Source organism: Sinocyclocheilus anshuiensis, unplaced genomic scaffold, assembly GCF_001515605.1.
Source record: "Sinocyclocheilus anshuiensis isolate Anshui unplaced genomic scaffold, SAMN03320099.WGS_v1.1 scaffold524, whole genome shotgun sequence".
Taxonomy (NCBI): domain Eukaryota; kingdom Metazoa; phylum Chordata; class Actinopteri; order Cypriniformes; family Cyprinidae; genus Sinocyclocheilus; species Sinocyclocheilus anshuiensis.
This window is the reverse complement of record NW_015555703.1, coordinates 1686008-1710985: the sequence shown is the minus strand read 5'-3', so window position 1 is coordinate 1710985 and position 24978 is coordinate 1686008. Positions and strand designations below refer to the sequence as shown.

Sequence of the window (24978 nt, the reverse complement as noted above, 5' to 3'; positions counted from 1 at the left end):
CACACATAGGGGCGGAAAGATGTAAAACAGGCTGCCACTGCTGCTTGGCTGGATCTACCACTATTGCTTTCCTGCTGGGCCAAGCCAGTCAAACTCTAGATGGGACTCCAGCACAGCAGCCTGAAATTCATCTAGCTCTCTGAAGGAGATGTTCTTCTACCCCTGGAGCGGGAAGAGGTGTTTTTCAGTACCCAGTAGAGGTAGTGTTCTTTTTCTAGTGGAGTGTTTCTTGGGCCCCTCACCTCTTGAAGGAGCTGTTCTGACAACAAATTCAGATCAGACAGGGTCAGAGTTGGAGGCCACAGGTTCATTTCGCTGACACTGAGCAGATATTATGCAATTATGATTTGCTTGCTATATTTCTGGTATCTATAACATTCATTGTGATGTGTGAAATGTCATTAAAGCATCTTGAAACACTCTGTCTGAACGAGCATCACGGACTAACGCTAAATCCATCTTGCTGACACATCTGTTGAGATTTGGCTACAATTGGCGTGTTTTTGTCCAGAGTGCATTCCAAGCCAAATCAGAAACACGAATGGACTCCTCGAAGGTTTTTGTTTGGCTTGTGCCAGTAACTCACACTTTTCCTCACATCTGTCTTTGTTTTTGGTTACTGTGGTAGACAGCTGGGGGGTGGGGGGTGGTGTCTGAGAAAAGGCTTTGTTTGGGGTCAACAGCTGGGGGGGATGATTGGCATGCATTTGAAGTAATTGGGGACCCTGACTTGCCAGCCGGGAGACCACACAACCAGCAAGCCCAAACGTGTTGAAAGCAAGTTCGCTTTGTTTAGGTTCAAGACTGTTAACTGTCTTGTGTGTGTGAGGACTTGTTTTTGTGGTGGGACCAAAGCAGTGACATTGAGTGTTGCTGTGTAGTTTGTTTACGGACATGTAGTGTTTGTTTCTTCATTGGAACAGATTTGGAGAAATTTAGCTCATCAATGGATCCTCTGCAGTGAATGGGTGCCATTAGAATGCTATTAGAATGAGAGTTCAAACAGCTGATAAAAACATCACAATAATCTCAAATCCATAAATTAATGTCTTGTGAAGTGAAAAGAGGTTTGTTTGTGAGAAACAAATTCATCATTAACCATTTTAATATAGGCTAGTCCATAATTAATAATAAGCTTAGTAAGCATAAGCTTTCTCCAGTGAAAAAGTTCATCTTCTGTTGTTGTCTCATGTCAAAATCCTCTGATATATTTGTTTAGAATTTTTTTGGAATTGTTCTTGTTTGTAAACAGTGCTTGATCTGTGCATATTTCTCTCCTGATTCAGATGAGATGACTTTTTCACTTGAGAAATCAATATTATGGATAGACGACACTATGGATAAATATATCTCAGCACGAAGCAATGGTTTGAAGTTAAAAACACCTTAATAAAGGATTTATTAAATCTTGGATGGTCAGATTACATTTTTAGCAACTATTCTTGTCACTAATAATGACACATCAAGTGCAAAATAAAACATTTGTTGCATGCTAAATAGAAATGGGGCCCAATACTGCTGCAAGTCATAGCCGGGGGAAGGGAAACTGAGTCGGGTAGGCTGGAGAACCAAATGAAGCTGGAGGGAACCAAGGACCAAGGCAGAGCCTAGTTGAGCCAAAGGGATGACAGACTACAGTGGAGGTGGGTGAATCTAGGGCCAAGTCAGAGCTGAAAGACAGAAAGCCAGGGAGTCAGGCAGAAAGCCAGGGAGTCAGGCTGAGCAAGTGAGGAAGGAGGAGCCAGAAGATTGGAAGGAACCAGTGGAGACGAAGGAGCCAGGAGGCTGGAGGACGGTCCAGAAAGTGCTCGGCAGCAAAAAACCTCAGATGGAACTGGCAGGGAGAGAGAGCCATCTTGGGGGTGGGAACATAGGCAGGAACATAGTCCTGAGCATCCAGCTCTATGAGCTCCGGGACGAACATTTCAGCAAGCGTCAGCTCCGTCATGGCATCAGGCTCTGCCTCTGGGACGGCAGTGGCAGCAGGCTCTAGCTCCATGGCAAGAATTGACTCTTGCTTCATTGTAGGTGTGAACTTTGGCACTACGACCCTGGTGGGTGTGGGCTGTGGCTCTGGGTCTGTTGCAGGCTTGGGGAGAGGCTAGATGATCTCAGGAGGGTGAGCTGGGATTGGTGCAGACACTGCGGGGAGTTGAGATCCTCCTCTCTCTCATGTATGGTGAAGGCGGATGCACAAAGGACAAGCACCCAGTCCAACTACTCACTAAGGGTCCCTCAAGGACCATCTCTGAGCAGATATGCTCTCTGAGTCCCGTCCGGTAAAAATACACAGAGGCTGTCATTGGTGTATTGGACAAGGTGAGCCACATCTAAAAAAATCCTGTGTTTTGTACTCAGTGGAGCAATCTCCTGTCAGAGGAGGAGAATCCGTACTGCTGTTGGATCCATTTTTAAAATCCGTTCCTTTGTCAGCGGTTGGTGTGGAAGCAATTAATTAATTTAGGATTATATTTAGTGTGCATGGGAACAAACATGAAACGAAATGAGACACAGGTGTACACAATGTGTAGCTATGGCAACAAGTAAGAACACACTAGGGCAAACAAACAAACAAACAAGGGCAGCTAAGTAAACAGGAACTAAACAAAGGAAACCGAGAGGAAAGGAAATAGATACACATATCAAAATAAGAGTACATGGAACAGAACATAAATGTGACAGTTTAACGTAAGAGTGTTTTTTACCCCCTCATGTAGGACTTAAGTACATCTTTATACGTAATTTTATAATTACTTATGTTGTCTTTGAAATATTGTTCAAGTGTACTGCTGAATGTACTTACTGTACAAGCAGCTATGGTGAACTAAAATATACTCAAAATTAATTTCTTTTGAAACTTGTATGTTGTGTATTTCAATATATTTACAATTACAGTTTTTAAAAGTACATTTAAAATACATATTAACTTTAAATGTAATACCAAATAAACTGTAGTTCAAATTATAATTATCTAGTACTTTACATACTATGTTAGTCAACACATTAAAATAATGTAAGTCTACCTTTTTAAAGCACAACAAATGATTATTCAAACATAAATATTTAAAATGTACTTTAAAGTGAAGCTTTTAATTTGACAGTGTTACAAAGTGCACTTTTTAAAAGTGTCAATAAACATAGTCATACTCTCAGTACACTTAAGTGGCATTTTATTTCATTAATATTATCAGCAAGTACAGTTTTAAAAAAAGTTAACTTTAAAGATTTGAAGGCATGTTGAAGGTCGCAGGAGTGATGTAAGCACATGATAAACAAGCTCCTCCTGAACTTTTGTTTAGTAGTCCATATCTCAAACTGTCAGGATTTTGAGTGTGATTAGTTATACTGTTTCTTCACATCTGTTTTCTATAATCTCTCTCCCATCCTATGAACAGCATCAGGTATTTTATGTTATCCACTGACCTTTCCTCTCCCACAGGAGCCTTTTCTTTTCCCAAATGATCTCTTCTCTTCTGACATCATGTTGTTCGTGAGCCAAACAATTTAATAGCTCACATGCAACACTTACCTTTATGGTGCATGCAAAGAACTGTTTAACAGAAGGTCATGATCTTGAGCTTGTGAATGGAATGTCACTCATTTGTCATGTCGTGGACAGCAAGCACAGAGACTGGCAAAGTTTGAAACCCCAAGTTGCAATTCAGTGTGATCGTGTTTCTGCGGACAACATTAACAGATGCCTTTTGCATTCAGATAAAAGCTCTTGACGAGAAGGAACTGTTTGGTTCTCCCTGATTCTTATCCCCAAATGTGAACAACTGTAAATTCCTTAGTCCCTTGCCTTGCAATATGTCTGATAGAGAATAGCCACCCATATATAAATGTACCGATTACTCTAGTCTATATAAACTGCCATAGTAACTTCCAACTCAATTGCTTGCATTTAAAAATGTTATGCCCTTTTGTCTTTATCCATAAATAGGTATTCAATTTGTAGTTGTGTTAGTTACCCTGGTCTATGTTTTTTGTTAATAAAATTCCTTTTATTACACTTGTGTCTTCATTGTGTTGATAGTTAAGTAAGAGGCCAGATTGGTCAGCTGACAAACTTCCTCCAATTTACATTTTATTTACTTCCTTGATTGTTCTTTTACTGTTAAGGTGAAATTCCTTAGCTGGTACCCGAGGTAAAAGAGAGAGGGGTCATCTGACACTCTCACACTCACCTTAAGTGACGTGTGACCAAAACTCATAACATTCATTTGGTGCCACATGTGAGAACCAATACAGTCAGTATGCAGTATCTTTAGTATTTGACTTAGTAAATCCTCAGGTTTACAGACAAGGGCATCATTTGCTCAGTTTCATCTTTGAAATCTACTGTGGTGCTCATCCATTATTCATTTTGTTGATTTTAATATTCATAAACACTTTATTGCAAGCTCTAATCACAAATATGCTGAACAGACAGACAACAGAGTTTAGAACAAACAACAACTTTAAAGAACCTGGAAAGAACCTCCAGAGTGTGTAATGAACCATTTTAGTTCAACCCTCACCACGGAAAATGCATATGATGGTTATGTCAGGGGTAATATGAAGTGCTGACAATAATAAAAAAGGGGCAAACAAGCCCCAAAGCGCTGAGTGACAGAACTGCAGCAACGACTCTTGTGAGAGAGCATGATGGAAAAAGCCAAGTGGTGAAAAATCATACAACCCTAAAGATAACACACCAGTGCTGTTAGAATCTCATGCAGTATATGAACACTTGTAATAAAAACTGTAAATGGTCTGGGACTCATAATATGAGTCAGGTCAAATTTATTTGTATAACGCTTTACACATTGCACATCTTTTCAAAAGAAGCTTTACAGTAAGTCATAGTGTTATGCCTGTAATGTCTTAAATCTTTAACATAGATTGCTTTTTAGAGCTGGTTGATATGGCGATATATAACAATGGTATAAATGATCCTCCAAATTTAGATCTAGCTATAGTGTATTTATTGTATTTAATTTGTGTAGCAGATACATCGCCTGAACGTTCTAATGTAAGTCTATCATTTTTACTGGACGAGCAATTTATGTCATTTTGATTAAATATTACGAAGTCAATTTTATTTTAATATACAAACAGACATGGGTGAATAGTTCACAATACGATCTATAATATGCATTTACAACTTAATAAAATATAAATATTAGCCGGCTTCGTTTGAAGCAAGAGTAGGCAGTTCTCAAAATATATGAACTAAAAATATTAAATAGTCTAAAATTTTGTTTCAAGTAGTAACATCTCGGTACACAGACAAGACAGATATCAGACAGAATTATTATATTGTGGTCTATGTGGTTGAAAATGACTCAAACTGTGGTAAGGATTTGGTCACATGTATTCTGTGTTTTTTAGTGTCCAGAGACTCTTATTTTGAGTATTTCTATGGACCCTTAGTTTATTTCACGTTCTTTGTACCGGTGTTCACATTTACGTTTGTTACCTTAGTTCCTCCTTAGTTACACTCATCAGCCACAACAATAAAGCCACCTGCCCAAAATCATGTAAGTCCTCCACATGCTGCCAAAACAGCTCTTATGTTTCGAGTCATGGACTCCACAAGACCTCTGAACGTGTTCTATGACATCTGGCACCAAGGCATTAGCAGCAGATCCTTTCAAGGAATAGACATGAGTTGCCGGAAGCCAATGATAATAGTTTACAAAGTTTTAAATATGGATTTTTTTTTCTTACAAAAACCCATTGCTTCGCTTCAGAATGCATTCATAAACCCACTGGAGTCGGATGGATTACTTGATGGATGAATGTGCTTTTTGGAGCTTCAAAAACTCGGGCACCATTCACTGCCATTACAAAGATGGGAAAAGCCAGGATATTATTTAATATAACGCTGATTGTTTTCATCTGAAAGAAGAAAGGCATATACACCTGGGATGGCTTTGAGAGTGAGTAAATTATGGGATAATTTTCATTTTTGGTTGAATTATTCCTTTAAGTCCTGTAAGTTGTGAGGTGAGGCCTCCATGGATTACTTGGTCCAGCACATCCTATAGTTACACAAATGGATTGAGATCTATGAAGGGGTGTTCGTGGTCTGCAACAATCTTTAGGTAAGTGGTACATGCCATAGTAACATAATGCATCTCTTCCCTAGGTAAACAACACATGCACTCAGCCATCCAGCTAATTTAAAAGACAGCATGATTCATCAGACCTGGCAACCTTCTTCCGTTACTCCATGGTCCAATTCTGACACTCTTGGGCCCAGACGCTCAGCGGTCATCTTGGGAACTCTGTTTGTTCTGACGCCTTTCTGTCATGGACAGCATTAAGTTAAGTTTTCAGCAATTTGAGCTACAATAGCTCTTCTGTGTAATCTGACCAGACGGGGTAGCCTTCGCTCCCCACGTGCATCAGTGAGCCTTGGGCGCCCATGACACTGTCATTGGTTCATTGGTTGTCCTTCCTTGCACTATTTTTGGTACTAACCACTGCATACAACCCACAAGACTTGCCATTTTGGAAATGTTATGACCCAGTCGTTTAGCCATCACTATTTGGCCCTTGTCACTTTTCACTTGCCCATTTTTTCCTGCATTCAACACATGAAATTCAAGAACTGGCTGGCTGTTCACCTGTTGCTTTCAGTGGTTTAATGTTGTGGCTGATCAGTGTATAGAAGTCTGCTTCATCAGTTTAATAATTGGTTCTTATTTGATATGGTGGGTTGATATCGGTTGGTTCTTTTTTGAATGTTTGATAGTTAAACTGTTTAGCTGTTATATTTGCATTTGCCTTTGTGTGTGTGCTTTCCTCAGTTTTTCATCATATTTTCTGTTGTAAAAAAGGCCACACTTAGATCTGCACTGTCTTAAATTTGTATGTATCAGATGTGTTCAGCTGACTTCTTAGAAAAGTTAGCAAGCTAGTCTGTTTTTGATTGATTCTGGAATTCAAATTTGCAGTTGTGAGTCAAGTTAGTCTTATGAGATGAGATTTGGAGAGATCCATAACCCTAATTTTGCAGCAGCAAATATGAATCTCACGAGAGTTCAAAAGAATGAGGTTCTAGACATAACCTTACTTTCCTGCGATGTCTAGTTCCAACACTAATCTCAAAAAGACTTTAACCAGTCAGTCAAGTTATTTAAGTTCACATGAAAATGACAGGTGTGTTAGAGCAGGGTTGGAACTACATTCTCTGAGAAGGTGGATCTCCAGAAGCAGGATTGAGCATTTCTGATTTAGAAGAACAAGAGACCTTGACATTTACCCTATTTATTGTCATATATTTACCATATTGGCAGCAAATTCTGTTCTAGCACAAAACCATCTGACTCCTTCGTACTGATGCATCTCTGATCAGTCTGATGCATAGTCATTGTTTGTTTCCTCCGTGTACTATATCCTGCTCTGTGTTCACGACTTACAAATCTCTCTCTCTGAAACACACACATACACAGTTTGAACATAGTGATCATCTGAATGTTTAAACAACATGATTTTTTCATGAACTGTTGTGCAATTAGTACTAAGTTGTGTGTGAAAATTAGTACCAAAGCAATTTAAAAAAAAAAAAATAATGCATCCAGACATATTGTTGAGTGGAATCTTCCTTGACAGCAGTGACAACCTATAGTGTTTTAACATGGGTTCGCTCACTGCCATGTTGACTAGTACACAATTATTCATAATATGAATGGAAGATGTACTAACACTCAATATTCTGGGTGTAGTCCTACCTAAAATGTAAAAGAGGCAATTGTCTTTTTGATCAAAGTTTTGCAACACTCAACATGTCACCCTTATAATTAAGATCTTAATAAGTCCTGTCTAACAGTTAAAACAGCCGATTTGTTTATTCCAAAATGTGCATGTGGATAAGCTGGAAAGTTTGAAAAAAGTATGATTTATGTATTTATTTCTTACAATGTTTGTCTGATTTTATTCCTTATAAAGAATTTGATATTGAAACATAATTTTAATAAACATTTTACCATACAGTTACCATAACATGCACCATTTTAAATATGCCAAATGGAGACTAAGATTTTAGAGTCATAACGTCTTGTTATGAAAATGAGCTGTATGGAAAAGAGCTGTGAAAAGATTCTTCAAACAGTCTCTTTTTTGTGTGTGCTGTGGAAACAACAAAACATGGTTTTGGAACTGCATGAGGTTTAGTAAATAATGCAATGTCAAGTTTCCTTTTTGGGTGATCTATTGCTTGAAGAAGTCAAAGGTTTGTCCAGAGATAAAACTTCAATGTAAGATGTATTGCTAGTCTCTATTGACATACTGTAGAGACTCTGAGCAGTCTGTCAAATCTATACAGTTTTGGAAAAAGAACACACATAAAAGCTCACACATAGCTGAGGTGACTTCATCTTTCAAAAGCCTGAATACTTGACTGCTCTCCATTCTCACACATCCAGGCTTGCCCTCCAGCACTCTGGGTAAAAGGCTAAAAATACTGGGCTGTAAGCCATCGCCAGTAGCCCAGGGATTAGTGGAGCTCAGTGTCTCTGGCAGCTCTCCAGTTCCATAGTAGCTTTTGTGTTTCAGATAGAAGCATGTCTCAAAGTCTTCTCAGAGGCCAGACATGAAATTGCTGTTTTGTTTCTGTGAGATCTGTCAGTTTGTTCTCAGTTGCTTGAATTCATACGGCCCAACATGCCTCTGGTGTGTATGTTATCGGCTGATAATGAACTCTTAATCCTTTTTAAAGGACTGAAGGAATAAGTTTTGCTTTGGGCCAGAAACAAACTTTATGCAAGAAATTTGTAATTAAGTTGCTCCGCCATGACAGTAGTTGACTTGAAAAAGAAAAATGACAGTATGTCCACCCTATCAGCTCTTGTGGCAATGAGTACTTCAGTTGCATTATAAATGGTACCCCATGCAATGTAACATAAGCTAGAAGTGTTTGTGTTCACATACTTTTGTACAGTGTGTTTTGGGCCTCATACAATGATTGCATTACTAAAGTTTCAGGCACTTCTATTAGAAAGTATAAAGCTAATTAATCAGTACAGCCATGAACAATGCATATTTTAAAGCTTAAATTACTTTAATTGTTGTGTCTTTGGTATTTGATAATAATTAAGCAATGGATACTTGTGAGTGATTGAAGTTTATATCAAATGTGTACATTTACTATTTCTTAGGTAGTAATGAATGAAGTTCGCTTGTAACGTTAAACACGGCTCTGTTGCAGAGGGATAAACTGTCATTATAAAATAAGCTATGGATGTGGGTGTTGTTAATATGCTTTTGCAGGTCTTTGCTTGCCTAGTTTCTGTTCCATAACTTGTCAATAGATGTCAAATTGCTGCAGTAAACAGATTCCTTACACTTAGCTTCAGCTTACAATATTGTGTTTGTGTTCATTTAAACATGCTGAACTCATGCCTCGTCAGAGCTCCCGAGAGAAATGTCTCACAGACATTTGCAGCCACCTGTTTAAATCTGTTATGTGTTCAGAATTTCCCTTTAGTACTTGGAATGAAACCTGTAGACTGTATTTTTGGCTCTCATGACCGTTTGCATTATATATTTTATTTTGTCAGCTTCGCTGCAGAAGCGTCATTGCACTTGTCTGCTTATTGAGGTTACACTTACAGTCTGCCTTCACGTCTGAACTGGAACTAAACTTGTAGAAGAAATTGCAAGTATATCATAGCCACTATATGAGGATGTAGTTATAATGGAAAGATACACTTTGCTGAGGAATCGAACATTCCTTTTTTCCATTTCCAGAGGACCGTAGTATGCTGGTACGTTGAGGGTGGTCTCTGCGAGGCAGGATATTACAGGATCACACAGGCAAGCCACAAGCGTGTCTAATGTCCTAATTGGATTATGCAGTTGCGGTTTCTTGACAGCAAATTATTCGAACAACCTGAACCCTGAACCCCTCGTGTTTTCAAGAGATGACAAATAATGTAAGACAGCGTTTTGGCATACACCTCATAATCAGCAATTAACTCGACTTGACTCGAAAATGTTCAGACAATATCGCCAAGTAGTATGTGACCACATAGGTCAAGCTCATTCATGAAGCGATCAAGAACTTTGTGGTCAATTCTGAGCACCCCACACATTCACTTAATTCCCCCCAGAATTCCCCCATTTTCTTAACCAGATCTCACAACAAGCCTGAAGGTTACAACTGAATAAAAACACAAGTGGACACAAGTGGAACTTATATTTTTGCATGAAGTCACCTTTGAGCAACTGAATAAACATGTTTTTTATGTCATGATTTCCTTATGAGGCAGCTCCTTTTCAAGCTCAGAATATACTGCATGAACGTTTGGAAATTTAGCTGCATGAAAAGAATCAGTATCTAGTGCCAAAAAACTTGGTGTCTTGACATCCTCAGCAAAATTATATTAAAGTGATCAGAGCGGAATACTTCTGGAAACCTCCAGTGCTGTCATTAACATCAACATCTGCTGCTCTGTTGATGTATGTTTTCTGGGCAACCCCTAGGTTGTAGTTAATAATAGCCAGCACTTATATTAGAAGACAAAAGTGGCAGATTTAAAGCTATAATCTTCACTGTAATAACACATGTGTTTTAAGACCTGAGTCTGTGAGTTTTGTAAATCCATTTATTTCTTTGCCTCTCATTGAATGTGTAAAAGGAACCCAGAAATTACACATAATGAGCTACTGCCCTGCCAGTGCTGTCAATTGGTGTGACCAATATGGTCATTAGCTGACAGTCTTGTCCCCTGTATGTGTTATGAAAGTAACTCTCAGCTCTCCTCGTCACAAACCGCAGAATGCTGGTTAGATGTTCGCCAGCTATGCGGCAGACCCAGCCAGTGTGTTTTATGCTTGCATGCTCTAAAATAAATTGACAATAGAGGTGCTGCTCCATCGCATGCTGCCTACTCCATGTCTAAAACATGAGACATTGGCTAAATACTGCTAAATAAGTATATGTGTGTTTATTTGTTCTTAGTTTGGTTGCTGATATTTCTATGATTGTTGTTGATGTTATCTAATGTATGTACACAAGCAACACAAGCTCACGAAAAGAAATACTGCATTCTACTGCGTACAGAAGTTCAAGTTTGGCGAACTCTGACCTGTGAGGAGAAGACTTGGGACCAATAGACAATCTAAACATCAAAGAGGGACCACTTGACTTAATTAAAATATTCAAGCTGCAATGGATTGCAGTGTTATGTATAGATTATGTATGTTCACATTTTGAATTTATGTGTTGCATTATTAATAATTAATTAAAGCCCTGGAGTGTGACATTATATCCTGTTCATTGCAGTGTCTGTAGAAATTTTGCATACAGGAAGTCCAGTGTGACCGCGGCTTCACACACACTCAGTCTATAATAACTATTGTCAGTATTGGACTCAAATACCGTGATATGATATTCCACACAATCAGTTTTGTTTTGGAAGGGCGCCACTATAAACTAATAAACATATGGGTCAACCTCTGCAGCTTATCAGCTCATCAGAATTTTGACTGGCGTTACTCGATTACAGTTTATTACAATTGCTAGAACACATTTCTGAATACTTAGGTCACTTTTTCAAAACTCTTCACACAGCAAGCACAACATCAATCTATGTGGGCTAAACTGTGGATAATTTATCATTCCTTTGGCACAAAATGCATTCATTGATGACATCTGTCAAATTACATGAATTATTTTCTCACTTCGACACAAACACCACCAAAACGTTATGTACTACAAGCTAATTTGCACGTTTACATACTGTTTTCAAAACTGTAAAACTTAAGTTAAAATCCTAGCACAGTACAAAAATGAATAAGATTCAATTCTGAATGTAAAAAATCAAATACCATCAAAGCAGTTGCATGTAGCTGAACATCTTCACAAGTGCTTCACTTTCATTACCATCTATACAAAAGGGGAAAACTTAGAAATAATTTTGTACTGTAATGTAAACATGGACCATGTAACATATACTGCAGTGAATTATAAACAGTAGAGAGTATGATTCTTGTTTTGTAAAGAAATTTTACAAAAGAAAACATTGTGTAGTGCTACCTGTTGTTAGTGTTTTTTAGGTTGTTGTGTTACGAGTGATAAAGCCCAGATAGCACACGTACGTCTACAAGATGTCTCTTAAAGATCGCTTAAAGCATCTGCTGTGTACAAACATCTGATAGACGTCTCTAAGATGTCAGTTTTACATACATTCTAAATCATAAACATCTTAAAGACATTTTCTAAATGTCTATTTGACATCTGATAGGAAACTATAGATGTATTGCAGATGATCAAACACTCTAAAAAATACGTCTTGCAGATGTACATGCAGACGTCAAATAGACGTCTCCGTGATGTATGTGTGCTATCAGGGTGTGTTTGTTTGGTGAAAACCTTTTCTAGTGTCATGTAAGAATGCCTTGATTTGAGACATTATAGAAGTGTTTTGGTAGTTTTAGTGCATTTTGAATGTGAAATGAACTGCTGTGTCAAGTTGAAACTGAAAGATGGTTAGGAGAACTGTGTGAAGAGTTTTGAAAAAGTGACTTTAGTATTGAGAAATATGTCCTAGCTGTTGTAAAAAACTGTAAGAACAGTTGTAATTTTGTACTGTAAAGCTGTAAAGCTGTATGGTTGTACTGCTGCCTATCTGGGCCAGGACACTCTTGAAAAAGAGATTTTTAATCTCAATGAGTTTCTTCCTGGTTAAATAAAGGAAAAAAAAAAATGTTCCCAGAATTTTCTCTTACGACATTGTCCCCAATGCATGTTATTGATTTGTGATGTACTCTGCCTTGCCAAGTAGTAACAAACAGAGTTGTGGGTGATTTGAGGGTGAATTTGGATTTTGGCATTTTCCTGTTACAAAATCTGATTCATTGCCATTGCAATATGCAGTCCTCAGTACAAAGTTGTATAACCCATTGAACTTCAGTGCAATATAGACAGATCACAAACTGTTTGTCTGTTGTATTGGATTTCTTGAACTTCTCAAGACTTGAACTAGTATTGGCCAAACAAACAGCTTGGCTCAATGTGTTGAAGCATGCTTGCAAAAACTAGGCTCAGGGGTTGGTGGAACTATCCAAATCATATACCATGGTATGAGTACATTTATATCACGGTAATGGTATATTTTAGTAAATGTATCATTTTGGTCCATTTTGGACTTTGGTCTTTGTCTGGGACACCCTTTCTAAATGGTAAAGGCTACTGGCTGACACATCTCTTCCGATGTTCATATATAACATAAAAAAATAGCCTTTAAACAATTCCTCAGTAACAGTGATGGTATTGCTCTCTTTTGTAGGCTAACAGGTAATGAACCCCTGTCCATTTTGCCACTGAGCTCACAGCCAGACGAAAGGGCGGGCAAGGCACACTACAAGCTGTGTGATCGACTCAAACTGGAGAAGAAACAGCGCAGAATGTGCAGACGGGACCCTGGCATGGCTGAGACTCTAATGGAGGCCATCAGCATGAGTGCCTTAGAGTGCCAATATCAGTTTCGCTTTGAGAGATGGAACTGCACCATAGAGGGCCGCTACAGGGCTAACATTTTAAAGAGAGGTAAGTAGTGTGCAATCTATACAATGCCTATACAATATTGATGGTCTACTGACTATGGGTAAATGCATGTACAGGTAAACTTATTTTACTAACCCTAACCATAAGTCTAATACTCTAATGAGAGCTAGAGGCTGTTTACACAACACTGTTTTCAACTAAAAACAGAAAACTTTTTATGCCTTTTGGCCATTCATTTACATGACAACAGCGTTTTGGAGGTCTGAAAATGCCAACCCAGGCTCACTGAAAATATGTGCTTGTGGTGACGTTTCTGCAAAATTGATATTACGTACTTTATTGCATATTTCGCACAGTTTTGATGTGAAAGGTCCAGTGAGTGGTGCTAAAACATGCGTTGCCATGTGACCATGGACATGTTTTTTATTACGTTGGTACACGTATTGTGGCACACGTATAATTTGGCCTGCCATGCCATATACGACAAGAGGGGAAAAATGGCATTGATGCTAGGCCTGTCGCGATAGTTACTATATCGACTTATCGCACGAAATATGGACATGACCATGGTAGGTTTTGGTGACGCAGTATTGCCCATTGCGTTCACATGCTTGTTTGTTCACATAAAAAATTAATTTCAAAAACATTATAGATATCCAGCTGCCTCTGACATCTGGTCTGCTTTCTATTGTTACGAGCTCCCCTAGTCTAGGTTAGGAAATTCTCATAAGGAAATAAAAGGAAAATAAAAGGACTTGGATCCAATTATCTGTATTTCCTCTCCTGTCTCAGCTCATAAAAATTACACTTTAGAGAAGAGTAAATTTGACCAACATAGTGGCTTTTTATTTGAAGTTTTACAAAAGGAAAAACAAACAGGAAGTGATTCTCTTCAGGGGTGTATTGCAGAAAGCACGGTTAACTTACCGTCAGCTAAACCCTGAACTTTCGGTTGATTAACCCCAAACCTTGCTTACTCAAGGTATGTGGTTCCAAAAACGCGTCCGGGAGTAAGTTCATTCAACTCAGAGTATGTTCCTGGTTAAGGCTCAAGACATTCTCAACAGAGCGACGAATAGACGAGTCACTATGGAAACGGACGCTAAGAAAAAGCACACCATGCTGTTTCTTTCTTCTTCTTTTGTTCAGTGGTCATTTACATGCTTAGTGCATATCGCCACCTAATTGATGGTTGTGCAATCATTTTTATTTTTTTTCCATTTAATCTTTAATCCTTGAGAATATGAATTATATTGTTTGTTTGATGCTAACTATATATTAAGTCATATTAGATATGTATTTTGATTTAGAATTGAGACATTATAGAAAATGCCGATCCATGTGTGAGATGATAATACAAAATTTAATAAATAAATATATATAATATAATAAAATAAACATTACCTTGTCATAGTGCTTTATAATTGATACAGATAACTGTTATATATGCCAATAAAATAAATATAATAACCATATTAGAATAATATATTACCTTATTTATTACTTATATTAGTGCTTCATCATTAACATATCATACACTGAACAAAATTATAAACGCAACACTTTTGTTTAATTCCTGGAAGCTGAAAACATCCCAGTTCTTGCATGGCCAGCATACTCACCGGACATGTCACCCATTGAGCATGTTTGGGATGCTCTGGATCGGCGTATACGACAGCGTGTTCCAGTTCCTGCCAATATCCAGCAACTTCGCACAGCCATTGAAGAGGAGTGGACCAACATTCCACAGGCCACAATCAACAACCTGATCAACTCTATGCGAAGGAGATGTGTTGCACTGCGTGAGGCAAATGGTGGTCACACCAGATACTGACTGGTTTTCGTGGTCTCGTAAACTGGCTCGTCAGTAGATCACACGTGCGCTGAAGTGAACTAACCCTGGAACATAACCTGCTTCAGAGAGCAAGTTACTATGGTTACTTACATGCCCTGAAAGTAACCTCCGATTTTGGAACCGAAAGCTGAGGTGATCCGCTCGCTTATCCTTAAACATACCCGGGTATATCACATAACCTGCTTTTTGGAATACCCCCCAGGAGAGGTACAAGCCAAAACAATAAACAAAACATACTCTACCTTTAGAGTCTACTAGAGTCTACTAACTAAAACTCCCAAAATAAATGACAAGTGCCTTCCCTGACTCCTTAACTGTCGGAAAACAGGAGAAAACAATGTTCAAAAAGAAAAAGGGCAAACCTACTCCTTACAGCTTCCGAAGACTCCATTTTAATGGTGAATTAATGTGATTAAAATACTGCGTTTGGAAAAGGCATACAATGAATACACTGGTCAGCCACACAAGCCGAATTACAGTACACAATAGCACACATCAGTCTGGAGCAGGAGACGAAGAGCAAAACGAAGAGCCACTGCCATCTTCTCCTTATTTCAACACTCCCGTTCCTCATCACAAATTCTCCTCAGCTGGTCCTAATTAGGCATAGAGAGAGAGAAATGGAGAGAGCAAGACTCCTCACACAAGTCACAATACACATTTTCATTAGTGTACATAAAACAACAGCAATAACACAAAGGGAAAACAAAACAAAACAAGCTTTATGTCCCAGGACGTAACACTATCTGTGTATGACGTAGAGGCAGGGCTCAGGCAGCTCCTCACACACACACACACACACACACACACACACACACACACACAGAGCAGACAGAGACAGGGGAACTGAAGCGTGTGCGATTACCTCCGTCTGTCCTTCTTCAGGTCAAGTCATTATTAGTAAAACAGTTTGCCATCAGTTGTCAGAAGATGAAAAGCGATATCTTTGTCATAGCATCCTTTCAGTGTTTAAGGGGATTTTGGTCTCAACACTGTTCAATGCATTGAATCAATGGCATTATTCTCTTTGAAATGAAACATCAGCTTCAGCATTACCCAGATAATTTGTTGATCGTCGATTGAGCCTTACTAAGTGGCGTTCAAAGTTAAATTAATTTCAACACCATGTTTCATTCATGAATGAATCAGCATTTGTATGTCTATTCGTTAAATGAACAGATCGGTTTAACGATGACTACTCATAAAGACAGTTCCTTGCCACCACCTACTGGTGTAACAATGTAACTGCATTGACTGACAGTCCCAGTGCTGATACTGTTGAAATATCAGCACTTTTGGAAAGTCTCTTCATATAGCATAATAATAATAATAATAATAATGTGTTAATATCGATATTGATCCACTCAAAATCACTGTCAGCGAAGTGTCCTGATGAAATTCATGTGCAAAAAGGCACAAGTGATATTATCTCTGTTTGGCAGTACCTTCCTCTATGAACAAACTTCCAGTCTTATGAACTTGAACAAGTGTAAAATGAGAAGCAAACTAACTGACTATCACCTACATAATATCCTGACTTTGTCAGTAATTCAGCTGCAGCTCAATTTCGAAAACATTTGAAAAATAAGGACCGGCTTCATGTCTCTCATTAGAGGTCACTGATTTTGCAAGCATATGGCTGTGTTGCTTTTATCTTAAATAGCTGTATTAGGCATTGAACTCTATTGTACTATAAATGGGAGTGTTTCTATGTTTTCATTGTACTATAAGTTTAATTGAACTATAACATTTTGAAAATAAAACTGCATTAGTTAAGCAGATTACAGAGTAATGTTTTCTTTTTATTTATTAATTTTTAAATATTATGAACTCATAAATGATGGGGACCTTAGAAAATGTACTATAATACATATAATTTAATAAAAGTTTAATATAATACAGTTTAGTATAATGCAATTCTTATTTTCAGCCCACAGCCCTCAGTCAAGTTTGATTTTTGGCCCTTCATAAGAAAAAGTTTGGGCACCTCTGCCCTACACCCAACCCAACCTAAACCAGCCTGATAGTGTTAAAGAATGCAAAAGTGATATAAAAATACATTCACTGATACAACTGTACTATTTTTACTTCCTTCTACACAGGTTTGAGCTGTTTTGTTGAACCGTAGTTTCACGGGATTGTACCAGTGAACCTCCGTACCGGAGCGCTTCACTTCACAAGTGCAACGCCGTATTGTGTGAGCTACTGAGCAAACCTACTACATTATAAAACCAATATATGAAGCTGTATATGTGATGCTAACGTTCAAAAGTATCAGTTTTAATCTCGCAGCATGTTAGAATTGTTTTGAAGTCATAACACAATATTGTGCAGGAATTGTGCGAAATTTAGGCTTTCTTAGGGAAAAAGTTTTACTGCCTCTAGTGTTCATTTCAACTGGAAACTGCAGCGATTTATTTGTATGTATGTACATTTTTTGAGTTTTGCAGAAATGTAGATAGAGGCACATATTTCCAATTAGCCTGGGTAGGAAAACGCAAACTTTTAAAATAGGGTTTCAAAGTGCAAGTTTTTGAAAACAATACCAGTATAGTCTCCGTGTAAACTATAAAAACGTGAATTTGTGAAAACAGTGACGTCATGGGCGCACATATTATGTGTTCAGTCTATAGGCATGCGCGAGTTTCTTTACAAAGTGACATCGCCAACTACTGGCTTGGCATGCTTAATAAAGCAGTTTAATCTTTTTCAGTTCCATGAGAACAGCGATTGTTTTCGCAATATTGTCGCCTGTATGAGAAACTTTTCAAAAAAGCAAAGGAAAAACTTTTCCATTTTGCAGTACATTGTTGTCTTGTAAACGTACCCTTAGTTGGCATATAGTTGCAAAATGACTAGTTGGTAGAATGTCTAAAGTGGACTATTTAAATAAAATAGAACTGCTTATGATACTTTTTTTCAGGTTTAGTTTTTTTCAGGTTTCTTTGATGAAAAAAGTATTTATGTGAAAACAGAAATCTTTTGTAACATCATAAATGTCTTTACTGTCATTCATTTACTTGCTGAACAAAAGTAAGTACAAGGGGGGCTTGGAACTGTTACTAGCATTCCCTGTAAAATCACAGGATTGAAGGTCAGGAATGAACTATTGGCTGCCTCGTAATCTCCATGTTCCTCACAGGCTTCAAGGAGACGGCATTCCTCTATGCCATCTCTTCAGCAGGCCTGACCCACGCCATGGCCAAAGCCTGCAGCGCTGGCCGCATGGAGCGCTGCACCTGTGATGAGGCTCCTGACCTGGAGAACCGCAAGGCTTGGCAGTGGGGAGGCTGTGGAGACAACCTCAAGTACAGCAACAAATTTGTCAAAGACTTCCTGGGTAAGAGGTCCAACAAGGATCTCCGCGCCCGGATAGATATGCACAACAGCAATGTAGGGATGAAGGTAGGCTGCTAAGATATATTAAAAAGTATGGGGATCATGGGAATCATAAATAATGTGGGAAATGTTGTGTGACAGAAACATGAATGAGAAACATAAAGTTATCTGCATACAGTATACTATAAAGTGATTGAACCGTTTAGCTTTCTTTCTTTCTTTCTGTCTTTCTTTCTTTCTTTCTTTCTTTCTTTCTTTCTTTCTTTCTTTCACTCAAATAGTCTGTAAAGGTCCCATTTTAAATCACTTAAATTGACTATTTAATTCAGTAATTTATAATAAGTGCCCATTAATCAAAGTTTGGTTTCCCTTAGTCTAAAGTGCACTGAGTTTGTCCAAGTCTTCCATTGTTTCTGGTAGGAGAAAGAGCCGAGGTAACATTGAGGCCCTCGTAAGAGTAAAAACAAAAAAAGAAGGAACAGAAAAAGACCCATAACAGAGAGCCAAAGTAAACTACAGGTCTGGCACCAATAGATTGTCTCATATTGTTAGTTTTAGTTGTAGAATGAATATAAATTACAGCAGCACTCAGCAGACTTGCCCTCTTTGCTCAGTCCATCTCAAGTAGTCGTCCTCAGGCCATATTGTCTGCGATAAGAGATTTACAGCACTGCATATTTTGGTCCATCTGCACATGTAAGGAGGTGTACGGGGTTTGGGGTCAAATCCCATATGGAGAACACACTTGGAATGTGCTAGCCTCGGCATCACCTGCATTTTAAAGCTGATGTTACATGTTTTCCTCTCCTTCCATTGTGGTGGATTTGCAGTTTCTGTTGAACTAGTCCACCACTTGTTTAACACAAAATGTCCAGACAGCACCTTTTATATGCATATCTTAAAGTTCACATTCTTACAGAAATGTTGAATGGATCAAACACTGTGGTGAAATTTAAGTAGCTACCTCTGTCAGCAGTTCAGTTTTATGGTTTTATGGCATCTCTTCTCAATTTAAAACATTTGTCTATCATTTATTACAACTGTTTTCACATTGACACTAATTTCAGAAACTTGATGTCTTTTTTCAAAACTTTAGACACAAAATTCAAAATGGACATCAGTACCTAGTGTTCAATTTTGCATTGTACATTCATATATTAAAAGAAAAAAAAAAAGCTAAATAACTGGTTCAGATAAATTATTTATTATGAAATATCATAGGAACATTAATTTAGATCACCCGCACACAAGATTCAGATAGTTTTACTGTGTAGTTGTTTGTACAATCATTAAATATTGTAGTACAAAATATGTGATACGTATTTTATTATGGCACTACATAAATACATCACTGTAAACAGACTAGAAGAGAGAATACTACAGACAGTGGAATCTTAAAACAAATTCTGCTTGAAATATACAGTATTGATTAAATACAATCAAATCATAACATCGGTTTCTTTGAATCAAGGCAAAAATGATTTTAGTAGCTACAAAACAAACAAATAAACAAAACACTAAAGCCCAGTAAACGTCCAACTGCAGTGGAGAAAAAACAAGGGTTGAGGGACTGCAAAAATTTTTTTTTCAAATCTGAAAACATTTATTTTAATGTGTCCTTATTACAGTCTAATTATACATTTAAGTACTGAGGAATATTATTTAACGTACATTGGGTTAGAATTAGGGTTTGGCTTAGGGTTACTTGCATGAAATTACAGTATGCATAATTTACTGTTATTAATATAGTAAGTACATGTAACATATAACAAGGACACGAAAATAAAGTGTTAACAGATCTGGTTATCCTGAAATGTACCTGATGGAATATTCTTTGTCAGTTTCCATAAAATTGGAAAGATTGAAGGTTAAATCATTGTAATGAAATTAATCATCTCAGCATCTCATCAACAGTCATCTCCAATGTAATGTGTAAATTGCATTTTGAAATAGTAATTCAACTGAATACAATTGAAATGTTACCATTTTTACGATCACTATGACCCATCTCAGTTCTTAGTTCTTAGGTCACTTTATCAAAATTCTTCACACAATGAGCACAACAGCTGTCTATGTGGGCGAAACTGTGGATAATTTTTCATTGCTTTGGCACAAAATGCATTCAATGACTACAGCTTTCAAATTACATGAATTATTTTCTCACTCAAACACAACTACCACCAAAACTACAAACCAACAGGCCAATTTGCATTGGTTATACACTCTTTTCAAAACTGTTAAACTTAAGTTCAAAACCAAACATACAGAACTGAATAAGGCAGCAATTTAGAATACTACCACATTGAAACCCATTGTAATAAAAAACTAAATACTATCAAAACAATTAGTTGTAGCTGAACACCTAAATAGGTGTTAGTTTTTCAGTAAATCTATACAAAATAGGACAACTTAGGGATAATTTTGAAAAAAATCTAAATCGTGTAAGTTTGAATAGGTGATTTTAGTTCAGTGAACAAATGAGCTTAGCTTTAGGTTTTGTATCCAAGCAAATGGAGTAAATTTGTGAGTTTTGTGTTTAGCGTTTAAAAAAAAAATGACATCACTGTTCTGATATTAGTGCCAAAAAATGTTTGTAAAAAACCTGTAATGTTTACAGTTTTTCTGAATTGCTAAAACACTAAACCCCAATCTCTGAACCAAATTCTCACTAGCTTAAACCAATTTGTCGAATAAAGCACTCTTTCTGCTAAACCTTAAACACGTTCAGGCAGTTAGGCTCTATTAGCAAATCTCATGCACTCTTTTTGTAAAAAATCTAAACACATTCTCATTCACTTAAACACTTATCACACTGTGATAGATTTGTGCTGCAAAATGCTAAACAAAAGCGACAAAAGTTAAACAACTAAAGCACAGTGGTCATCGTTTACACACAACGATTCAAAATTGTTCACACTTGTTTCTAAAGATGTGATCAAACCAACTGTACAAAATATGAGCCAGCTCAGAGTGCACAAGTGGCACAGGTGACTGAATGATGATACGAACAATAGATGGACACAATCTGAGAAGGAGAGGAGGAAGTGTACATGTAAGAAGTGGAGGAAGAGGATTAGGAGAGAAAGAGTAAGGTTTAGAGAGTGTTATCAAGGCTGGATCTGTCAGACGTTTTTTTTCTCTTTGTCTGGCAAAAAAGACAACATTACTTGTGATGTGGACAAAGTCCTCAGGCCAGACTCAAGCACAAAGGCATGATGCTGAGACAGAATGAATCTGTCATTGACCCTGATTTTACAATTGCACAACTTACAGTATTTGAGTGTACTGTAACATGCTATTCATTTAGAGTTTTATTTGACCTTTTTGGCCTTTGCAGTTGGACTGCAGTATTTTGGCAGTATCCAAGAGCTGAATATATACACACATTCAGCACTATTCAATATTCAGCACAATACTATAGTTTTGTGTAAACTATCACTTGGCAACATCAGCTGACTTCTCGATCTGGATAACCGATCAGATCTGTATTTCCCGCACGATATTTAAATAAGTCTGCGGTGCAAAGTCGACCTGAAGTGGTCGAATAGTGAATATTTCACCGAATAGTGAAAATAAATGTACGAGTCTCACTAGTGCTCTGTTCTTCTGACAGTTCGGGAGACATCATTTTGCATGATGTCGACCTGCGAATGCAGACACGATGGCTGGATTGCGTTTACATAACACTGAGATCCGTTCACAATGCGTCCTCGACTACCTCTGGACCAGGACACGCTGATCGGATAACATTCCAATCAGAAGCGCATTTACACTTGTTTTTTCAATGTGTATGTGGACAACATCCAGATACAGGTCGCATGTTAATGCCAAGTGTAAACGCAGCCTTATACAGGGATGATAATTGATGAGACACACCTGAACATGATGACACAATCAGACATAGACAGAACCTAGGTCACAGAGCACATGGGGAGTGAAAACACTAGTGTTGGGTCGTTCTTGAACGATTCGTTCATTTTGAATCTGTTTCTTATAGCATTATAGTTTTGTATTGTTTGTAGTGTGATCAACGTTTGCGTAAGTAGTAGACATATTAGGGAAGTAACACGTAACATTTTAATTATATTTTGCTAAAATGAACGAAATGAACGAAATGACTCGAAAAAAGATTCGTTCATTTTGCTGAACGAGACTCAAAGGAGTCGGTCAAATGATCCGAACTTCCCATCACTAGAAAACACAAACAGTCCTGGGTTGTGACACACTTAGCGTCTTGTGACTGAAATTAAAGTTACCAAGGCTATCATAATTACATATTTAGTTTACCTTTTCTTAAAATTGTATATAACGGACATATTTTAAAGCACCGCTTTTTAATGACAACTGATGGTGCTTTTGATAAAACCATAATTATGGCAGTTAGGTAAGAATGACGATAACGCCCTACTCCCCAATGGCCTGTATTATATCTTTGGTCTTTGTTTGGGAAGGGTAAAAGCAATCAAAATATGTGGGAACATTAAAGTCACTGCTTCAATGTGCTTTTGAAATACTTGTTTTGTAAATAGCATTGCCCATCTGTTTAACTGACCCATTCAGATTTATCAATATGAGGGGCAACATAAGGGTTTGGTAAACACTGCACTTACTGCATCTTTGATGTATCGCAGCTGAGCGCTGTGCTGTGTCTGCTGAGATAATTGGAGACGTAAATGTTGATGTTTGGTAAAAATCTCGAATGTAATTCCTTTGATGTGTGTAGTCTGACTACTTTTAACATTTTTCCCGCACAGGTGATCAAGGCGGGGGTGGAGACCACCTGTAAGTGTCATGGAGTTTCGGGCTCGTGTACCGTGCAAACATGCTGGAGGCAGCTGGCACCCTTCCACGAAATCGGCAAGCAGCTCAAGCAGCGCTACGAGACTTCAATCAGAGTGGTCAGCTCCACCAATGAGGCGACTGGGGAGGGGGAGATCTCCCAGACCCGATCCCAAGGGCAGCAGCCCCCTCCGGGCCCTCGACCGGACCTCATTCCCCGCACCCTTGACCTACTTCACATTGAGGACTCGCCGAGTTTTTGCAGGCCTAGCAAGTATTCGGCAGGCACCATGGCCCACAAATGTTACAAGGATAAGAACTGTGAGGCCATCTGCTGCGGCAGGGGCCACAACACTCAGAGCCGGGTGGTGACGAGACCGTGTCAGTGCCAGGTGCGCTGGTGCTGCTATGTTGAATGCAAACAGTGCACACAAAGAGAAGAAGTTTACACCTGTAAGGGGTAAAAACTGTCACGACCATGCAGAATATCTCTCACCAGTCTGAGAACAGTGAATGAGTGGAAGGCAAAAAGAGAGGATAAGTGACAAGTTGTCCTGGTTTGGAGAAAGGTCTCAAAGACATCAGACTAGTTGAAAGCACTTTTTTGAGAGGTTTTGCAGGGCATTTTTTTCTGTTTTCCATGTGGAGCAGCGTGAAAGCTGTATAATATACCAAGCCTAAGGGAATGGTCTACAGCTTTGAAAGACACCTTGGAACTAGATTAAACATTTCACGGAGTAATTAGTCTGCCAAGATATCAATCAACAGTGAAGTCCAGTCTTGGACAGACAATTGTTTGCCCAATGATTTGACAGTCTCTGAATAATAGCTTCAAGCCATATGTGTAAGAGTATGTGTTTGTATGTGACTTAATTTCAACTTGCAGACAGAATTTGCAGTGAAAAATAATGGCGTCAGATTTATTCTACATGCACATGTATCCTACACCCACACAAGAGTGTGTATGCATATGTACATAGATAAAATTACATTATAATTCTATTATATACACCACTTATCTGAGTATGTTAAATAACCACTAACCACACAAATGTTTTATTGTTTGTGTGCTTGCATTCACTTTGTGTTGTAATTCTCGACAAGGCCCTTAGGAAAGCAATACTTTTGATTTGTGTTTTTCTGTTGATATAATTTATGGAACATCTCAAGGAATGGTCCTTGCATGGAAGGAAAATGTGCTTTTACTTCCTTTTTGTTTTTTTATTTTATTAATTTCTTTTAGTGGAAATCTTTGCCAGTCTATTTAAGATTTAACTCGGCCTTAAACAAACTCTACAAATGACTGTTCAGGGAACAAGTGAAACCACTATGCACCATTGTATGGTAAAGAAATCTCAGAGATAACGCAAGGAGCTTAGTCTCTGTGATTTAGGCTTCCACTTGATGACAGATCTGTCCATCTAGCTGCTGATTCATTGCTGTAATCGTTGCAGCAGTGCTTTTCAGGACAATGCTGGTTAAATATGAAATATGCCATGGTTCATGG

General features: G+C 38.1%; 1 protein-coding gene across 1 annotated transcript in view; it reads left to right on the top strand.

The window, feature by feature from the left end:
• Nucleotides 1–24114, top strand: part of LOC107671764 (protein Wnt-9a-like) — a 33793-nt gene extending 9679 nt beyond the window's left edge. Inside the window, exons 2-4 of the mRNA XM_016464719.1 lie at nt 13281–13540; nt 18496–18758; nt 23447–24114. Of these exons, the coding sequence (XP_016320205.1) occupies nt 13281–13540; nt 18496–18758; nt 23447–23935 (1012 nt within the window). The 3' untranslated portion in view covers nt 23936–24114. The remainder of the gene's footprint in view (nt 1–13280; nt 13541–18495; nt 18759–23446) is intronic.
• Nucleotides 24115–24978: the final 864 nt, after the last annotated feature.